The sequence below is a fragment of the Mustela lutreola genome, chromosome 3 (assembly GCF_030435805.1).
Source record: "Mustela lutreola isolate mMusLut2 chromosome 3, mMusLut2.pri, whole genome shotgun sequence".
NCBI lineage: Eukaryota > Metazoa > Chordata > Mammalia > Carnivora > Mustelidae > Mustela > Mustela lutreola.
The window spans coordinates 1,776,649-1,792,864 of NC_081292.1; the positions used below are offsets into that span (position 1 = coordinate 1,776,649).

The 16,216-nt window shown below is 66.3% G+C and overlaps 1 protein-coding gene across 4 annotated transcripts in view; it reads right to left on the reverse strand.

Annotated features, from left to right (window-relative positions):
* Window positions 1-16,216, reverse strand: part of ADGRB1 (adhesion G protein-coupled receptor B1) — a 75,728-nt gene that overhangs the window by 50,471 nt on the left and 9,041 nt on the right. For all 4 annotated transcript variants that reach the window (XM_059168692.1, XM_059168691.1, XM_059168690.1 and 1 more), the window contains exons 2-3: window positions 11,431-12,429; window positions 904-1,065 (exon numbers count right to left, since the gene is read on the reverse strand). In XM_059168692.1, coding sequence (XP_059024675.1) covers window positions 904-1,065; window positions 11,431-12,223 — 955 coding nt within the window. In that variant the 5' untranslated portion in view covers window positions 12,224-12,429. The remainder of the gene's footprint in view (window positions 1-903; window positions 1,066-11,430; window positions 12,430-16,216) is intronic.

A 16,216-nucleotide genomic window follows, 5' to 3' on the forward strand; every position in this document is an offset into this window, starting at 1 on the left:
CCTGCCCTAAGCCCCTTCCCTCTCTTCCTCCAGAGGACCACGTCTGAGTGGCTGCCGCCCTCTCCCGCTCAGCCTCCCGCCAGCGCTCCTGCCTCCCAGGCCCGGCCTCCTGACGCCCCCGATTCCGCCCCAGCTTCTTGAGAAGAGCTCCTCTCCCAGGAAAGGCCCCTCACGGGACAAACCACGGAAGGACAGGCTCATTACGGGCTGATTTAACATGAGGGGAGCGGGAAGATATGCATCAGGACGTTGAAGGCTTATTAGAGAAACACAGCCTGGAGTTAGGGTCAGGCTGGGGCCAGCAGGTCCTCCACCCAGTTCCACCTCCTGGTGGGGCGGGGCGGGGCGGGGCTGGGGTCCCAGCCCTGCTTCTGAGTCTTCTCTGAAGGTCCTAGGGGCACCTGGACAGGCCTCGGCCCCGCCCCGCCCCAGACCCCGCCCCACAAAGTCCGGTTCCCTCTCTCCCACCAAGCCCTCTCCTCCCCCTGCCTCGCCCACGAGGTTTCCTTCCCCTCTGTCGGGTCCCACCACGCCCCGGGCCACTCCTTCCTCTGGCCCCGCCCCGGGCTCCTCCCACCTTGGCTCCGCCCCTGGGCTCCTCCCTCTCGTGGCCCCGCCCCAGTCCCCTCCCCCTCTCCTGACACCCCGGCCCCGCCCACCCCGGGCTCCGCCCCGGGCTCCTCCCTCCCCTCCCCTGGCCTCGCCCCGGACCCCCTCGCTCCACTACCCGACGTTGCTCTGAAGGTTTCCTTTCCCGCCTCCCCGGTCCCACCCGGCCCCGGGTTCTTCCTGCGCCTCCCCCGGCCCCGCCCTGGGCCGCTCCCTCCCTCTCTGGCCTCGCCGACCCGGGTCCTACACCTGGCCCCCCAGGCCCAAGCGCCCGCGCGTCGTCCGCGCACTCACGGCCGCAGGCCTTGCGGTTGCACAGGCGCCCCTCCTCCAGCACCCCCTCGCAGCCGCCGCCCTCCGCGCCGGGGGCCGGCAGGCAGGTGCGGGTCCGCGTCTGCAGGCCTCCCCCGCAGTCCCGCGTGCACTCGCCCCACAGGGACCACAGCTTCCAGCCACCTGGGAGGAATCAGAGGGCGGGGGGTCAGGGCGCGGGGCGGGGCGGAGGGCTGGGGTGTCTTCCAGGGAGTGACCTCTGGGAGTCTAGAGGTCATAGGGCATGGGTCCCTGCACCCGGGCCCCGCTGGTATGAAGCCTGCGCGCCCCGGGAAGCGGGCAGCGAGGCAGCACAGCACTGCGGAGGGCGGGCTGGGAGGAGGTCGGGCCTGGACAGCCGCCCTGGGCCTGGGAAGCAGAGGCCCGCAGGGTCAGCGAGGGGCAGAGGGGCTGGGGAAAGGGTCTGCCTTGGGGGATGGCCCTGGGGCCTGGGGCCTCCCCCACTCCCCAGATGTCCCTCTGGGGCGCCAGGCCACAGTGCTCTCCAGTTCTCCATCTACAGGTACCCGTGCCAAGGTCTCTACAGGCTTTGAACCCAGGGCCCCGGTGCAGGGGCCGGACACAGCTGGAGCGCCAAGGGTGTCTGAAGAATGAAGGAATGAATGAAAGACAGCCTGCCCCACCTGCCCCACCTGCCCCACCTGCCCCCACCTGCCCCCACCTGCCCCAGCATGGCTGCCTCTTGTAAGGTTCTGGCGACAGGCCCCAGGGCAGAGGGGGCCCTCACTCCCAGACACAGAGCCTCAAGCCCTGCTAGGCCCTTCCCATGGTCCTCCGTCCAGTGTCCTCTGAACCCCCGACCTCCTGGCCATGACCTGTGCTCTCTCCCTCACTCCACCAGAGGCGACCACGGTCCCACACCTGGTGGTCCCACTGTTCATATGAAGACCAAGGCCCACCCCCAACCTGGCAGAGCAGGTTCCTGGCTGCTGAGGGGGCTTGGGGACGAAGGCCTCCAGCCACCCCCTTTCAGCCTCTGTCGTGAGTCTCCTCCATCCTGGCCCTGTTGCCTCCCAAATCCATCCCTGGGTCTGAGCCCCCGGGTGGCCCGAGTCCACTAAGCTTGCCAAGCGGACGAAGTACAGCGCAGCGGGCGGGGGGGGGACCGTAAGGGCCGAGTCAGGCCTGTCTCAGGCCAGAGAGTGGAGGCCACGCTGATGAGCTGAGGATGGCTGCTTCTGTCCAAGGGCCATGCTTTAGGGGCCTGGACCATGGCTCTGGCCACCGCCTGCCCATGTCTCCTTGAGGACACCCACTCCCAGAAGCAGGATGAGAGCACACTCGGTCAAGGTAAGCAGCTCCGCCAAGCCCTGACGATGGGTGGGGCGCCCCGACGTGGCACCAGCTTCCACGGGGTCCAGGGAACTGGAAGGCATTGCCAGGACCCACGGGGAAGCTGCGCTCAGGCAGACCACTGTCCCATGCGGCTCATCTGAGGCAGGGGCAGGGCCATCCCGAGGGCCAAGGGCAGGTCACACGAGGCCTGTGAGAAGGGCCCCAGGTGCCTGTGGGAGTTCAGCTGTGTCTGTGGCTTGGGGAAGCAGACCCCAGCCCATGGGAGAGAATGAGGCTGCCGGAGACCCGGAGCAGGGCCCTGGGGCCGGGGCAGGGGGCGGGGCTGGAGCCAAGAGACCAGGAGACCAGGTTCCCCGCTGCCCCCACCACCGCTCGCTTCCCCCATCACCGCTTGCTGGCTGTGGGATGGTCAAGTTCATCCCGCCCTGGCCTCAGGCCTCTTCTCTGAGGGTGTCGGGGAGCCACTTCCCAGAACTGATGGTGTGGAGATCGGTGGCAAGAAAGGGCTGGGGGAGGACCGGTGCGGGCACTCACTGGGGTCAGAGTTTCCCCGGGGAGAACCTACTTGGCGTCCAGGTGACTCAGGGCAGTGCTGATCTGTTCTGAACGGCCACTTTGGAAGGTGCCAGAGCCCCTCCTCGTTGCCTGTGGGCCTGTGCTGGGATGCGACCGGCAGGGGGAGCCAGTGGCCGCCACACGGGAAGGCCTGGCTGGTGGGTGCTGCCTCCCCCTGGGCCCAGAGGGACAGAGCACCTCTGCCAAGGGCACATGGTGGGTGAGCCTCTTGCCCTCACCGTCGGTGGGCTGGTGCTGGCGGACAGGAAAGGCAGGCCAGCTCAGCATCCAGGCCACAGGGACCGCATGGGAGGGGCTGGCTCAGACCGCAGTCCCAACCCCACAGGGGCTGGGCATGCACCCTGCTCTCTGGGGCCCCCCCCACAGGAACACACGGGGCTCCCAGATGTGCTGGCAGGCCCTGGAAGGGCCTGCCAGGGCCACTCCTACCCGTGCAGGCACGTGATGTTGGGGGATGGCTACACATTACCTGGTTCCTCCCTCGGAGGGGCGGGGAGCGTGGAGGGGCCACGCTGTGGCTCCCACTGTTCATATGAAGACCAAGGCCAGCTTAAGTGGAGGGGTGTCCACGCCCCCCAGCTAGGAAGAGGCCAAAGGACAATCGAGCTAGGCTATCGGACACTCCAAGGAAGGAGGCTCCTTCCCCGGCCACCAGGGCCAGTTCCTCTGGGGGACCTCCTGCACAGTGGACCTCCTGTCCCGGTGCCTGCCTGGGGGGCCCTCCTCTGTGACAGGCACCTCGGCACAGGAGCCTTGAGCCCTAGCCCACCCAGGAGGCCAGCTTCACCCTGATTACAGCAGAGGAAACTGAGGCTCAGAGAATGGTGATCACAACAGCCAGGGGCTAGTGCCAGGCTGCCGCTACGAAGGTCTGCCAGGGGCTGGGAGGTGGGGGGCTGGCACCGAGGAAGCCCGAGCCTCAGAGGTGCACGAAGCCAGGTCTCAGTGCCGAGTGGGAAATACACATGTGGATGTCGTTTCATGTTATGCCACCGATATGCAGGCCGGCCGGTGGGGAGGTGGGCTGGGCACGCGAGCAGGTGCGTAGACTAGGGGCCCGGGGAGGGGGTGGCAAGTCTCCAGCAGCCAGGGGCCAGGGTGGGTGGGTGGCTCGGGCAGCAGCCCGGTGCCCACGCTGACGGGCAGGTGCAGGTAGGGAGGCCGTGGTACCTCCCGCTGGCAAGCATAGGAGCCCAGAATCAGCTTCTAAGAGTCCCCTGTGCCTCCCGACTAAGGCTGCCGGCCAGGACTGCCCACAAGCCCCCAGCCCGGGCCGCAGGCCTCAGTGGTGTCCCCATCCCGTCACGTGGACCCAAAGGAACGGAGAAGCCCAGAGCCTGGGGCGACAGGCCGGGTGACAGGGTCGGGGGGTACGTCCCGCCCGTCCTTCCTGGCTGCCCCAGCCCAGCCCCCACAAGGAAGCCTGAGTGACGCGGAAACTGGCAGTGGGTGGGAGAGAGGGTGTCCAAGCCGGGCTAATTGGAGGATGCCACTCGGTTCCCATGGCAACTGCTGCGAGCGCAGAGTCTCAGGATAGACTCAGGTTAGGCCTCAGCTGCCAAAACACCCACTATTTCAGGGCTGGTTACCTTGGTGACCCAGGTGGGGGGGGAGGGGCGCGGAGGAGGGGGCGCGTCAGGAGAGGCTGGGGAGGGGGGCCACGGCCCGGCCCGGAGGACAGGCCAGCCTCTAGGTCTAGCCCTGAGTCTGGTCCCGCTCGGAGCCTCGATCCTCATGACGGACTGACTTGGGACGCTGGGCGCAGGTCCCCGCTGCCCGATCACGCACGGAGGCCCGGGCCCCGTCACATACCGGTCCCCAGCCTTGGCCGTGCTCTGGCCACTGGCGATCACTCGGGAGATGGGAGCTGCTATTTCTGTCACCGTTTTTGCTTGTAGCACGCGTTCCCACACACGGCTGCCCCTGCGTCGGTGTTGGCCGAGCAAAGGCGTCCGTGACCGCGGGTCCCCCCGCAAGCTCTCCTCGGCCCCAGTGCCCAGCGGGCTTCCCGAGGCCGGAGCCGTGGGCAAGGCTGGGGGGCGGGCGGCCCCTCCGGGCACGGAAAGAAGCCGTATTCTTCCCCCGCTCAATGCCCCTCTGTCTCGGCGTCTCATTTCCATCTCATTAATGGATGAATGGAGACGATTAATGGCCGCCCAGGAGAGAGAAACGGCGAGGGGCCTCTGCGGCCGCCTTCCCACCCCGGCGCCCCAGCCTGCAGGCTGTGCTGCCCCGAGTCTACGCCGGCCGGGGGCGCGCCAGGCCCCCCCACGTCCGAGGCCTCCCCGGGGCCTCGGTCCCTTCAGAGGAGGGCTTGCACTTCCCCTGTCCTCCAGCAGAGGTCTCCCCGGCCCCGCAGGTGGGGGCGGCCCGTGGGTCCCTGCCACTGCTGCCAGGGCTGGCCCAGCTCCCCTCCCCAGGGACCCGCTGTCTGCTCCAGCACCCCCCCCCCCTGCTCCCTACCGAGCTTGGGCCTATCCAGGGGGCACCCAGGCTCCTCCTCTCCCGTGCCCACATGAATGCGCAAATGTGGACCCCTGGGGACGCCCTCTCCAACCCAACCCTGTCCACAGGGGACCACCCTTAGCTGACCCTCACCGGGGCTCGCGGCTCCCACTCTCAGAGCCCGAGTGGCCAACAGGCCACCAGCCACAGCAACCACCATCAGATCTCAGGACAGGGCCGAGAGCTGTGCCCACTGGCCATGGGCCACGGCTCAGGTATGGGGGACAGGGAGAGCTCCCGCGAGTACCTGTGCCAGACGCTCTGTCTCCTTCAGCTTCACGCAGACCCTGGGACCAGGCCTGTCACGTCCCCACTTCACAGTGGGGACAACGAGGCTTGCCTACGTGGCTGGCATGGCCTCCTCTGCAGGTGTACATGCTTCTGGTGGCCTCTCTCCCTCAGCCAGGCAGGTATCTATCCCCGTCCTGGGAAGGGTGTCCTGTTAAAAGCCTGGCCGGCGCCCCCTGCAGCTCTGGCCTGCGGCATCAGTGGCCCCCGCACACTGCTTCTCCCCTTGGGCCTCGGCTGCTCAGCCGACAGCCCTTCTCACCATCGTCCTGGGACGTGGAAGGCAGACAGGGCCGTATCGCTCCGCATCCCCGGCAGCCTGGGCTGGGGGGCGATGGGGAGGGCTCTGACCGCGCGTGGGCATTCCCCTGTGGCTCCCCTGAGCCTGTCCTTTTCCTGGGCTCACTTCCTGTTTCATCCGGAACAGGCCTTGTCTACAAGGGTCCTGGACCTGGTTTTCTGGATTTTTGTGAACAGGTCTTGGTACAAAAAGAGCAGATTCCTGGCTGAGATGACCAGCCCTGGTCCCTGGCAGGAAGACCCGCACACCCTCCCAGCCCCCACCACTCCCCCTGTCACCCCCAAAGTCCGGAGATGCTGCGCTTCCACCTGGACCCCATCCTCCATCCATGGCCCAAGCCCACCCTCTTTCTGTACCCTGTCGACCCCGGGGAGGGGCTCCAGACCCTTCTTTCTGAGGGGAGTCGAGGTGCACTTAGGGTTGGGACACCCCGAAGCCCTGCAGAGGCCTGTGTGTCGTGGCTGAGAGGTGACAGGCCCGGGGCCAGGGCTGTGGCCTTGAGCAAGTCTGGCTTCTCAGCCCTGCGTCACAGCCTTGTCCCACACCCACATCCCCGGGACCCCCACTGCAGCCCAGCACCCCTACTTGTGCAGGCATGTGATGGTGGGTGGTGCACACGCATAGACACACAGAAACATCTATGCACAGGGAGACACGGACACACATGGGGACATGGACAGGGACACACATGGACATGGACATACATGTGGACACACATGGATACGGACGCGCAGGGACACACACGGGGACATGGACAGGGGCACACATGGACATGGACATGGACATACATGTGGACACATATGGATACGGACACGCAGGGACACACATGGGACATGGACACAGGGAACACACATGGACATGGACATACATGGACACATGAGGACACAGATGGGGACACGAAGACACACAGGGACACACATGGGGACACACGTGGACACATGAGGACACAGGGACACAAACACAGATATAGGCACACATGTGGACATGGACAGTGACACGTGGACATGGACACACAGGGACACACATGTGGACATGAGGACACACAAGGACATATGACACAGATGGGAACACGAACACACAAGGATACACATGGGGACACAGGGACACACATGGACACAGACACACGGGGACACACAGGGACACATAAGGACACAGATGGGGACACAGAAACACAGAGGGCCACATATGAGGAAACACACATGGGGACACAGGACACAGACACGGGGACACACATGGGGACACAGACAGTGACACAGTCACACAGGGACACACATGGGGGCACAGACAGGGACACAGACACATGGGGACACACATGGGGACACAGACACACGGGGACACACACATGGGGACACACACATGGGGACACACATGGGGACACAGACAGGAACACACATGAGCTTGCTCCCAGCCCCCAGGATGCTGCTTTTTCATTATCTTCTGTGTCGCTTCTGCAATAAAATTCTTTAATTAAAACATGAATATTTAAAACAACCCTTGAGAGAAATGGCCCATCTCACCAGAGGCAGAAAAATGCAAAGAGAGACTGTGGGAAAGAGCCGGGCAGGTGAGCCGTGGGACCGGCCTGAGAGACTGCGGCGCAGGCCGCAGGCAGCTGGCGGGGAGGACGGGGGACAGTTGCTCTGGCCTGAGGAGCGCTTGCCGGGTCGGAGGCGTGACGCGGCCATGTGGCGTTTGGACAGGCTGGGCAGGGGGAGGGCGGAAAATGGGCCACAGGCTGGCCAGGCCGCCTGCCCGCTCCCGGCGCCGGCCTACGCGGCCTTCTTGGGGTGCAGATGGAGAGCCGCGCCCGCTCCGGCCTCCCCTGGCCAGCGCGAGGGGGCGGAGCTCCCGGGGCACCTGGCTCAGCGGCCGCGATCTGGGGTCTGGCGCCTGCCTAGCTTAGCGGTGTGTCTTCCAAGTGTTTGCTGCCTCTCCCCGGCCCATGTGCCGGCACACAATGTGCACGGAAGTGCAAGCTTCCCCCCAGACACCCCCTGGGAGCCACGGGCGCTGCGGCCAGCCCGCCCCTTATGAGCTGTGTGACTCTGGCTGCCGCCTGAACATCTCTGTGCCTTATTCCAAGGAACTCCTGCTCTGTGCCGGGCACGTTCCACATGCCGGGGGCTCCAGGGTGGGCAGGGCCAACACCTGTCCCGGGGTGCTTGTGCCCCAGCAGAGACAGAGGGTGGGGACGGACCCAACCAAATCAGGGAGTTCGCAGTGTGTTCACAAAAGGAGACAGTGTGTGGGGGTGGAGCGTGGGCTTGGGCTGGTGCCGTCTGACACAGCACGGTCAGGGCTTGTGGAGAGGGCATGTCTGAGCAAGGACTTGGGAGCCCTGCTCGGGTCTGGGCGAGAGTGTTGCAGGCAGAGGAACAGAGAGTGCAAAGGCCCGGGGGAAGGTGGGTGCTTTGGTGAGCCAACTCCTGGGCTGCTGGAAAGAGGAAACTTGTTAATATGTGCGGATGTTTCCAGCACAGAGGACACCCTCGGGACCTGGCTGCTGGTGACACTGCTACGAGAGTATTTATTCCCAAGGTCCTAGAAGTATCAGTGTGTTCCGGTCTGGGGACACGCCCCGAGGGGCGCCCGGTCTCTGGCCCGGGTCACGCCGTCCGGCCCATCTTGCCCAGCGCGGCTCCTCCTCCACAGGGCGTGCAGTCTGAGCCCACATGCTCCAAATGGTCTTCCCACAAGACCACCAGGCCTGGCCACATAGCCTGGGCCCTGTCCTTTGCCAAGGGCGCTGGCATCGGCCCTGCGCGGAGCCCAGCCTCAGAATGCACACGCGCTCCGCACGCATATGCACCAGCCGTGCACACGTGTGTGCAAGTGCATGCACAAACACGCATATGGGCCGTGGGTGCTCGCATGCGCTCGTTCCCACACGAGCACCGGGGACTCGTGGCATCCTGTGCACATGCGTGTACACACACGTACGTGTGAACGTGCACCCGTGCATGCTCGCTATCCTGCACATGCACATCGGCACTCCCGTGCACACACGGGTGAGGCTTGTGTGAACACACGCGCACACACACTTGTACCCACGGACACACGGTGCGCACACACTGATGCACACATACACGTATGATACAGTGCACGACGCTTACACACACGCACGTGGAGGTGTGAACACACACGCCTTTCCGTCCTCTTCCGAGCACCACTTCCGAACGTGTCCTCCCCCGCCTCCGGCTCCGCCCCAGCGCCCCTCCCCCGACACCCCGCACCCAGCAGTGGACACGGGCCTTGGTGTTTCATTACTAGCATCGTGTTTGCTTAGAATCGCTTCCTCCTGATCTGCGTTCCTCACGCAACCCAGGAAAGACTATTTTTGTCTTTCCATTTTAAAGACAAGTGGCCCGAGGGGCCAACCGAGCTTCTGGGATTGGCCCAGGACTCCCAGCGAGTGCGGGGCGGGCTGACCTGGTCCTGTCCTGGTGCCCCAGATCCCAGAGTGCCCTGTTCAAGGGACAGTCCCACCTGGGGAGGGGGGGTGCCCCAGCAATCCCACACTGGAGTCCCACTCTGACCTCTGGATCTTCCTCTCCACTGTGCCCCTACCCAGTGCTTTCCCAGCTCCTGGCTGGAAATTGGGGGGGGGGGGTCTAGCTGTCTCCTGCCCTGTGTCCCGCGTACCAGCACAGCCATCAGCTCCTACCGCCAGGCCCTCCCCCTCCCACCCTGACCAGCCTGCTCCGAGCTCCACGGCCTTCTGCACGGACAGCCCGAGGACCGCCAGAGCGCGTCACTCTTCTGCTTAAAGCCCCGTGATGTGAACACACCCAGCTCTTATGCACATGGCTGCCACGAGGGGCTGGCCCTGGGCCCGTCAGACCCAATGTGGGCCTACAGTCCTTCCTTGCCGACAAAGCAACCGAGGTCCGCTGGGGAGTGGCAGAGCCAGACTACAGGCCAGCCAGGACCTGGCCCTGCCTCGCATGGTCCTCCCACCTCCCAAACGGGCCACGACCCGAAGCTCGGCTCCTCCTCGTCCCCCCGCGGACTGCTTCCATCCCGCCTTGCCTCAGAAGCTGCCCAAGTCAAGGACACAGTGTCCTACATCTCGCCCAGCCCAAAGGTCAGCCCTTCGAGCCTCCTACCTTGCTGCTGCCCCCGCCCCCACATCTAATGTCCCCAGGGCATTTGTGCTGGTTTCCTGGGCACCCCCCGTCAGTCCCCATCTCCCGGGGACTCTGCTGGCCTCCTCCTGAGACCATGGGAGAGGCGGTACCCTCCCCCCATCCCCCTGCTTCTCTCCAGCTATCCTCACCGCTTCCTGGATGCTGCAGGATCTACAGCTGGGGGCCAGATTGGAACCTTGTTCCCAGATAACTGGCTTCCTTGTAACCTCTTAGAGCTTATTTTCTGCATTTAAAGACTTGGTTCTGACCAGTCCTCTGACCCCACTGGCCGAGGGCACTGGACAATGTCACCTGGCCGCAGAGTGGCCTGCACAGCGTGGAACCCTCAGCCAGGCCCAGCCCCCGGGTGCCTGGTGCCTGTATTCAGCTGCCTGGACAGCTCAGCAGTCTGAGAAGAGCTGTCGCCTGTGGCCCCCCCAGTCTGGCCACAGCTCCAGGGTCCTGGATGCTCCCACAAAACCCCAGGCCTCCTGCCAGGGGGCTTCCACCACCAGGACTGCCCACCGAGCCCCACCGGCGCCCCATCCCCCGAGTCTCATCCTCCCGCACGGGCTCCCAGCTCTCCAAGGAGAAGCCAAGGTGCTCCCAGGGCCGAGAACGCACAAGACCCATCAGCCCCGCCGCGAGGACCCCTGACACACGTCTGCCCCGTCTGCAGCTGGCGATGCCCTTCGACACCCCGGGACTCATGCACGCATCCCGGAATCCTGAACACGGCCCCCTGGTCCAGGCGACCCCGGCCTCCGGGTGAAGCAGAGGCCTCAGCCCGCCAGGGACTCTTGCCCTGCGTTTCCCTGATGTGCTCCCGCAGGGCTGCTGGCACCTTCTCCCACCCTGAGGGCAGCCTCCCCACAACGGGCCCTTGTCATTGTCCCTGCGCGTCCTTGGCACCCCGGCACCCTGCGGGTGCGCAGTACAGCTGAGGCTACAAGACCGGAGGGGTTCAACCACGTACGATCCCCAAATCTAAGGTCCCGACCACATCTCCAAAAGGTCCGCTCGGCTCAGTATTCTTCCAGGTGGCCCGTGTCCCTGGAGGCCCCACGGACCCCGCCGCAGGCCACGGCAGCCCACTGCTCCTGAGCTAAAATGGAAGGACCCTCCCCCAGCCAGAGACAGTCCTTCATCCTGGCGGAAATCTGTCGCTCGTCCCTTCACTGACAGCCAGCGGGCAGCACCTGGGGGCTGGGTACGTGGACCCCAAGGCCGGGGACAAACACACTCGCCCAGCAGCCTCACCTCCACGCCCTCGGCTTCCCTGGTGGCTCTCTCCAGGGACAGGGGACCGGGGCAGCCCTGCTGAGATGACTCCCTCCCCCGCCCACCCTCTGCCCAGAGAGCCAGCGGGCGGTGCTCTTCCCACCAGGCACTCACCTGCTGCGCCGTCTCCGCCCCGATCCTGGGTCAGGCTGGTGAGGCAGTTCTCAGGGCCGCCGGCCACACCGTCCCTCAGGCAGACGTCCCCGCGGGGGGCCGGGGCGCCGCCGTCCCCACCCACACAGGCGCAGGGGGTCTGCATGATCCCGCAGGGGTGCGAGCTGCGGCTGCCGGCCAGACAGGCGTCCAGCCAGCGACACAGCATCTGGCAGGCGGCCCGGCTCGGGTGGCGGTTGCCCACGACCAGGTACTCCACGGAGAAGTCATCGCTGGGGCCCGGGGACGCCCCCAGCAGCCGGGGGCCGGGGTCAGGGGGCGGCTGCTGGCGCAGCATTTGCAGGAACTGCTTGCTGGCCTGCAGGAAGGCCAGGGGTGCCGAGGGGTCGCAGAGCTGCAGCACGTCGTCGAAGCTCTCCACGCCCAGGTAGGTGCGCGTGGACTCCAGGAAGGAGTCGAACTGGTAGGTACGGATGCGGCCAGGGCCGCCGCAGGGGGCAGGCGGCTTGGCCACCTTCATGTAGAGCGTGTAGCGGCGGGGGTCGGGGTTGCGCAGGGTCCAGGAGCAGCGCGAGGCGTTGGAGGGGAACACGGCGGCCGCCGAGAAGTAGCCGAAGAACTTGCCCTGCACCAGCGTGGCGCACGGCTCGGCCCCGGGCCCTGCGTCGGCCCCTGCGGCCGCCCGCACCCGACGCCCCAGCACCAGCACCAGCAGCAGCAGCAGTAGTAGCAGCGGCGGCCGCAGGCAGAGGATCCGGCAGAGGGGGCCCGGGGCGGCGGCCTGGCCCCTCATCCTAGCTCGCGGGGCCGCCGGGGTTCCGCGGGCTGGGCAGGCAGGCGCGGGCCAGGCCTTGACATGCCAGGGTCCGGCGGCGGCGGGGTGCCAGGCGGGGCGGGAGCCGGGGGGCCGGAGGAGGAGAACGCTTCCGACGACCTCGAGTGCAGCAGCGGCTCCTAAAGTCCGGGGCCCCGACGCGGGCCTGCGGCCTTCAGCAGCAGCTGTGGGAAGAGCAGAACAGGGGACAGGGTGAGCCCCGTGGGACGCTGCGGCCTTGCCCCGCTGCCCGGCCTGGGCTTGGGGTGGCTGCCACAGGCCCTGGCGTGGCTCCCAGGCACCGTGTCCGCCTCCTGCCAGTGTGTCCACCTGCAGCGGGACAGGGGGCCTCTTCCTCCTCCAGCCAGGCCGGATCGGGGAGGGGTGGGCAGCGCCGGGCCAGGGCCGAGTGCCATAGGGGCCTTCACTGTGTCCGTCCGGCTGAGCAGCCTGGCGTGGCTCCCATGGGCTCAGGGCCTGCCTGCTTGCTCCTGTCCCTGCCACAGCCGCCATTCGCCCCCGGGGCCTCTGGTGGGGGGTCTGGCGTTCCCTCCCGGCCCGCTCGCTCCGGGTCTTTGTCCTCTCTGCCCTTCGTCTCCACCCCCTCCCTGTCTTTCAGGGAAGAACCCACAAACCTCGGAGGAAGGAAGTGGGGGGCTGTGGAGGGAGAAGCCGTCCCCCCATCCCGGGGTGGGTGTCCCTACCCCTCGCCGGCCACCCGGGCCCCTGGCTCGGACCGTGCCGTTGTGACGGGGTCACTGCGGCCTCTCGGGCCACCCCCTCCTCCCACCCTCGCCCCCACTGGCTCCAGGGCCCTGCAGCTCTGGGCAGGGAGGGCTGGGGACAGAGTCACTAGAACCCCATTCACCCGGCTTCAGCCAACGCTGGCCCCTTGCCTCACCCCTTCTTTGCCAGGCTGGGCCGTGGCCCTCCAGCTTCAGGACGGGGAGACCGAGGCTAAGAGGGTAAGCGACTCGAAGGAGGTCACGGTGACTGGTAGGAGAAGCCACCGCGGACCCCCCCCACAGATCCCAGCCGGTGCCACAGCTCACAGGGCTCCCCCCTCTGCTCTGGTGGGGGGGGGGCAGCCACCAGCCGTATGGCGCAGGGACACAGTGGAGCCACTCTGGGCTCAGAATGGGCGATGCCCCGCCTGGATTCGCCACCACGCGGACTCTGGAAGGCTCCTCTGCCTCCGGTCCTCAGTTTCCCCACTACCACCAAGGCCCCTAGCTGGGCCACTGTCTGTCCCTCGCAGCCGCTGAGCTGGTGGGTGAGAAGGGAGGGCTGCCGCCGGCTCCCCAGGTGGCCTGGCCTCCCCTCCCCTCTGTCAACCTTCCCGTGCGGCCACCTGCCCACAGGTGCTCGCCACGTCCTGCTGCCCAGGCCCAGCTGGCCGGCACCCTTCCTGCACGGGCTGGTAGCAGAGCACGGAGCTGGGAAGAGGTGGCCCCGGGCCCCGAGCAGACTGGAGTGGGGGTGCCTGGACTCAGGCTGCTCCTCCTGGCTGTGTGGCCTTGGGCGAGTCCCTTGCTGCCCAGGTAGAAAGAATATGAAGCCTCACTCTTTCTGCAAGAGGGTAAGAGCTAGACCGGGGGGTTTCCCTGTGTTCGGGGCAGGAGGTGACTCCTGAGGGGAGAGGAGGCGGGAGCAGGGCTCTGGATCACCAGGGGGAGCTGGGCCAAACCTGGTCCTCTGGGGGCTCTTTCGTGGCAGACATTAGGGGTCCCAAGAAAAGAATTTGGCAGCTTCTCATGCTGGCACCTCTGGGCAGAGCTGAGCAGACTCTGCCCTTGGCCCTTACCTCTGGGAGGCCCTCGGTGCCCCCCAGCTTCTAGACGCCTCTAGAAGAGCCCGCCAGTCCCCGCATTATGGGGACAGAAAGGGCAGGGTCCTGCAGCCAATCCCAGACCCGGGAGGTCCCCACAGTCTTATGGTCACGTGTTCCAGAACCTTGCCCGAGCCTTACCCCCGAGGCAGCAACCCCCCATGTCAGGACCTAAGGTGAGAGCCAGCCCCCAGCCCTGGGACAGACTCTCCGTGATGCCCCAGTCCTGGGGGGAGGGGTGCTGGCAGAGCCCAGCAGAAACTGAGCTCCGCACACAACAGCCCAGCTCCCGCACCTCAGCCAGGCCCCCAGGCAGCCTGTCCCACAGTGTTCCCATGGGGGAGAGCTGGTTCTGGGGAGCCAAGAGCGGGGGCAGGAGGGGGCATGAGGGCCTGTGCCAGGCAGGGGGTCCTCTAGGGCCTCCATCATCCCATCTGGAACAAAGGGAGGCTCAGCCACGTGGTGCTGCCTACAAGGGCATGGGCATGGCCGCCCGCTCCACGCCCACGCGGGTTCGGTGGGTCCGGGCTGGTGGGGCATTCTGTGGGGCTCCGAGCTGTGCTGGGCATTTCATGGTGACAGCAGTGAGCTATAACTGGGCACACCTGCTAGGGTTTCCCCTGAAACCCCTGGGGAGCTGTGCCTCCGTGGGGCTCGGCGGTGCCAGGTGCCAGGTGCCGGGTGCCTGAGCCAGGATGCTGGGCCCGGTCTACCGGTCCACCACGCACTGTCCCAGGGCCCGCAGGAGCCAGGCCGAGCCAAGGTCCTCTGCACATCCCCCACCAGCTCACACACTCTTGGAGCACCTGTTGGCCTGCTGGGTCCTGCACACCAGGAGAGAGGAGTCAGGGAGGGCTGGAGGCAGGACAGTGCCCCCAAGAAGGGCCGCCCTGTGGTCGGTGGCAGGGAGTGGCCTTGGGGGAAGGGAAGGGAGGCGGGGCGGGGCAGGGGCGGGTGCTCGGGAGAGAAGACAGAAGTCCCAGTGGCCCGCTGGGCTGTGGGATGTGTGTGTGTGTGGGGGGGGGGGCATTCGCTGCCTAGACCCTGGGGTGGGGCGTGCGAGGGTGGAGGTGTGGTAAGGGGCAGGTCAGACAGAGCTCAGAACCCTCTCGGGCAGCTGCAGCCCAGGACCGAGGCTCTGGAGTTCGTCTTCACGGACTCCGGGGACCTGAAGATGACCTAAAAGTGTTTAGCCATGGGGTTCTCAAACAGTGTGCCTGGGAGCTCTGGGGTTCTCCCTGCAAGGGCCACCAGGGAGCTAGGCTCAGCTCGCATCTTGGACTCAAACTGCTCCACACCCTGGGCGTTGGGGAAGGCTCCGCTGGCCAGAAGGCTGTCCCAGCGGCGAGGGTGAGCATCACGGCCCCAGCGGGCTCCGCAGGCAGGGTCGCAGGGCCGAGAGGGCAGGAGGCCCAGGCGGTCATTGTGATGGCTCCTGCACCTGCTGGCGGGCACTCGCCCTCTGCCTCCCAGGCCTCTCCAGTGAGACGAGGCCTCCTCCATCCCCTGGAGCCACCTGCCTGATCCCCTCCAACGAGACTGTGGATAAACGGGCCCGAGGCCCCTCCAAGGAGACTGTGGATAAACGGGCCCGAGGCCCATCTGAGCCTTCTTGCGCCAAAGGTGGCCCATGGCAGGCAGGGAGCGGGGCAGGCTTGCGGCGCACTCGGGTCCGGCCCCAGGTCACACAGCCACGGGGGAGGCTAAGTGGAGTCTATCTCAGGCCAGGGGGACTGGTGCCGACACAGGGCAGGGGCAGACAGGCATGGGCCTGGCCCCCCTGGCACTCAGGGTGGGGTCCTGGAGGGGAGGGTGTCCGGGTCTGGTCCCCAGATGAGTGGGGGCAGGGCCTGATCTGACCATTCTGGGGTCCCTCTAATGGCCAGGGACAGGTGCAGGCAGGGAGAGCGAGGAAGTGGCCTGCATGGGCTCTGGGCCGGGGGGAGCCGGGGTCACAGAGATGGGGCACAGGTGTGGATGCAGGCGCGTCTCAGAACACGCCTACATGTGGGCACGTGTGTGAGAGCACAGGGGTGTGTGCGTGTCCACAGACCTGCGCCGGCACGCACACCTGTACCACACTCACGCAAGGCTCCACGGCAAGAGGAGAGCCGGGCTCTGCACGTGTTCTCTGGGATGTGAGG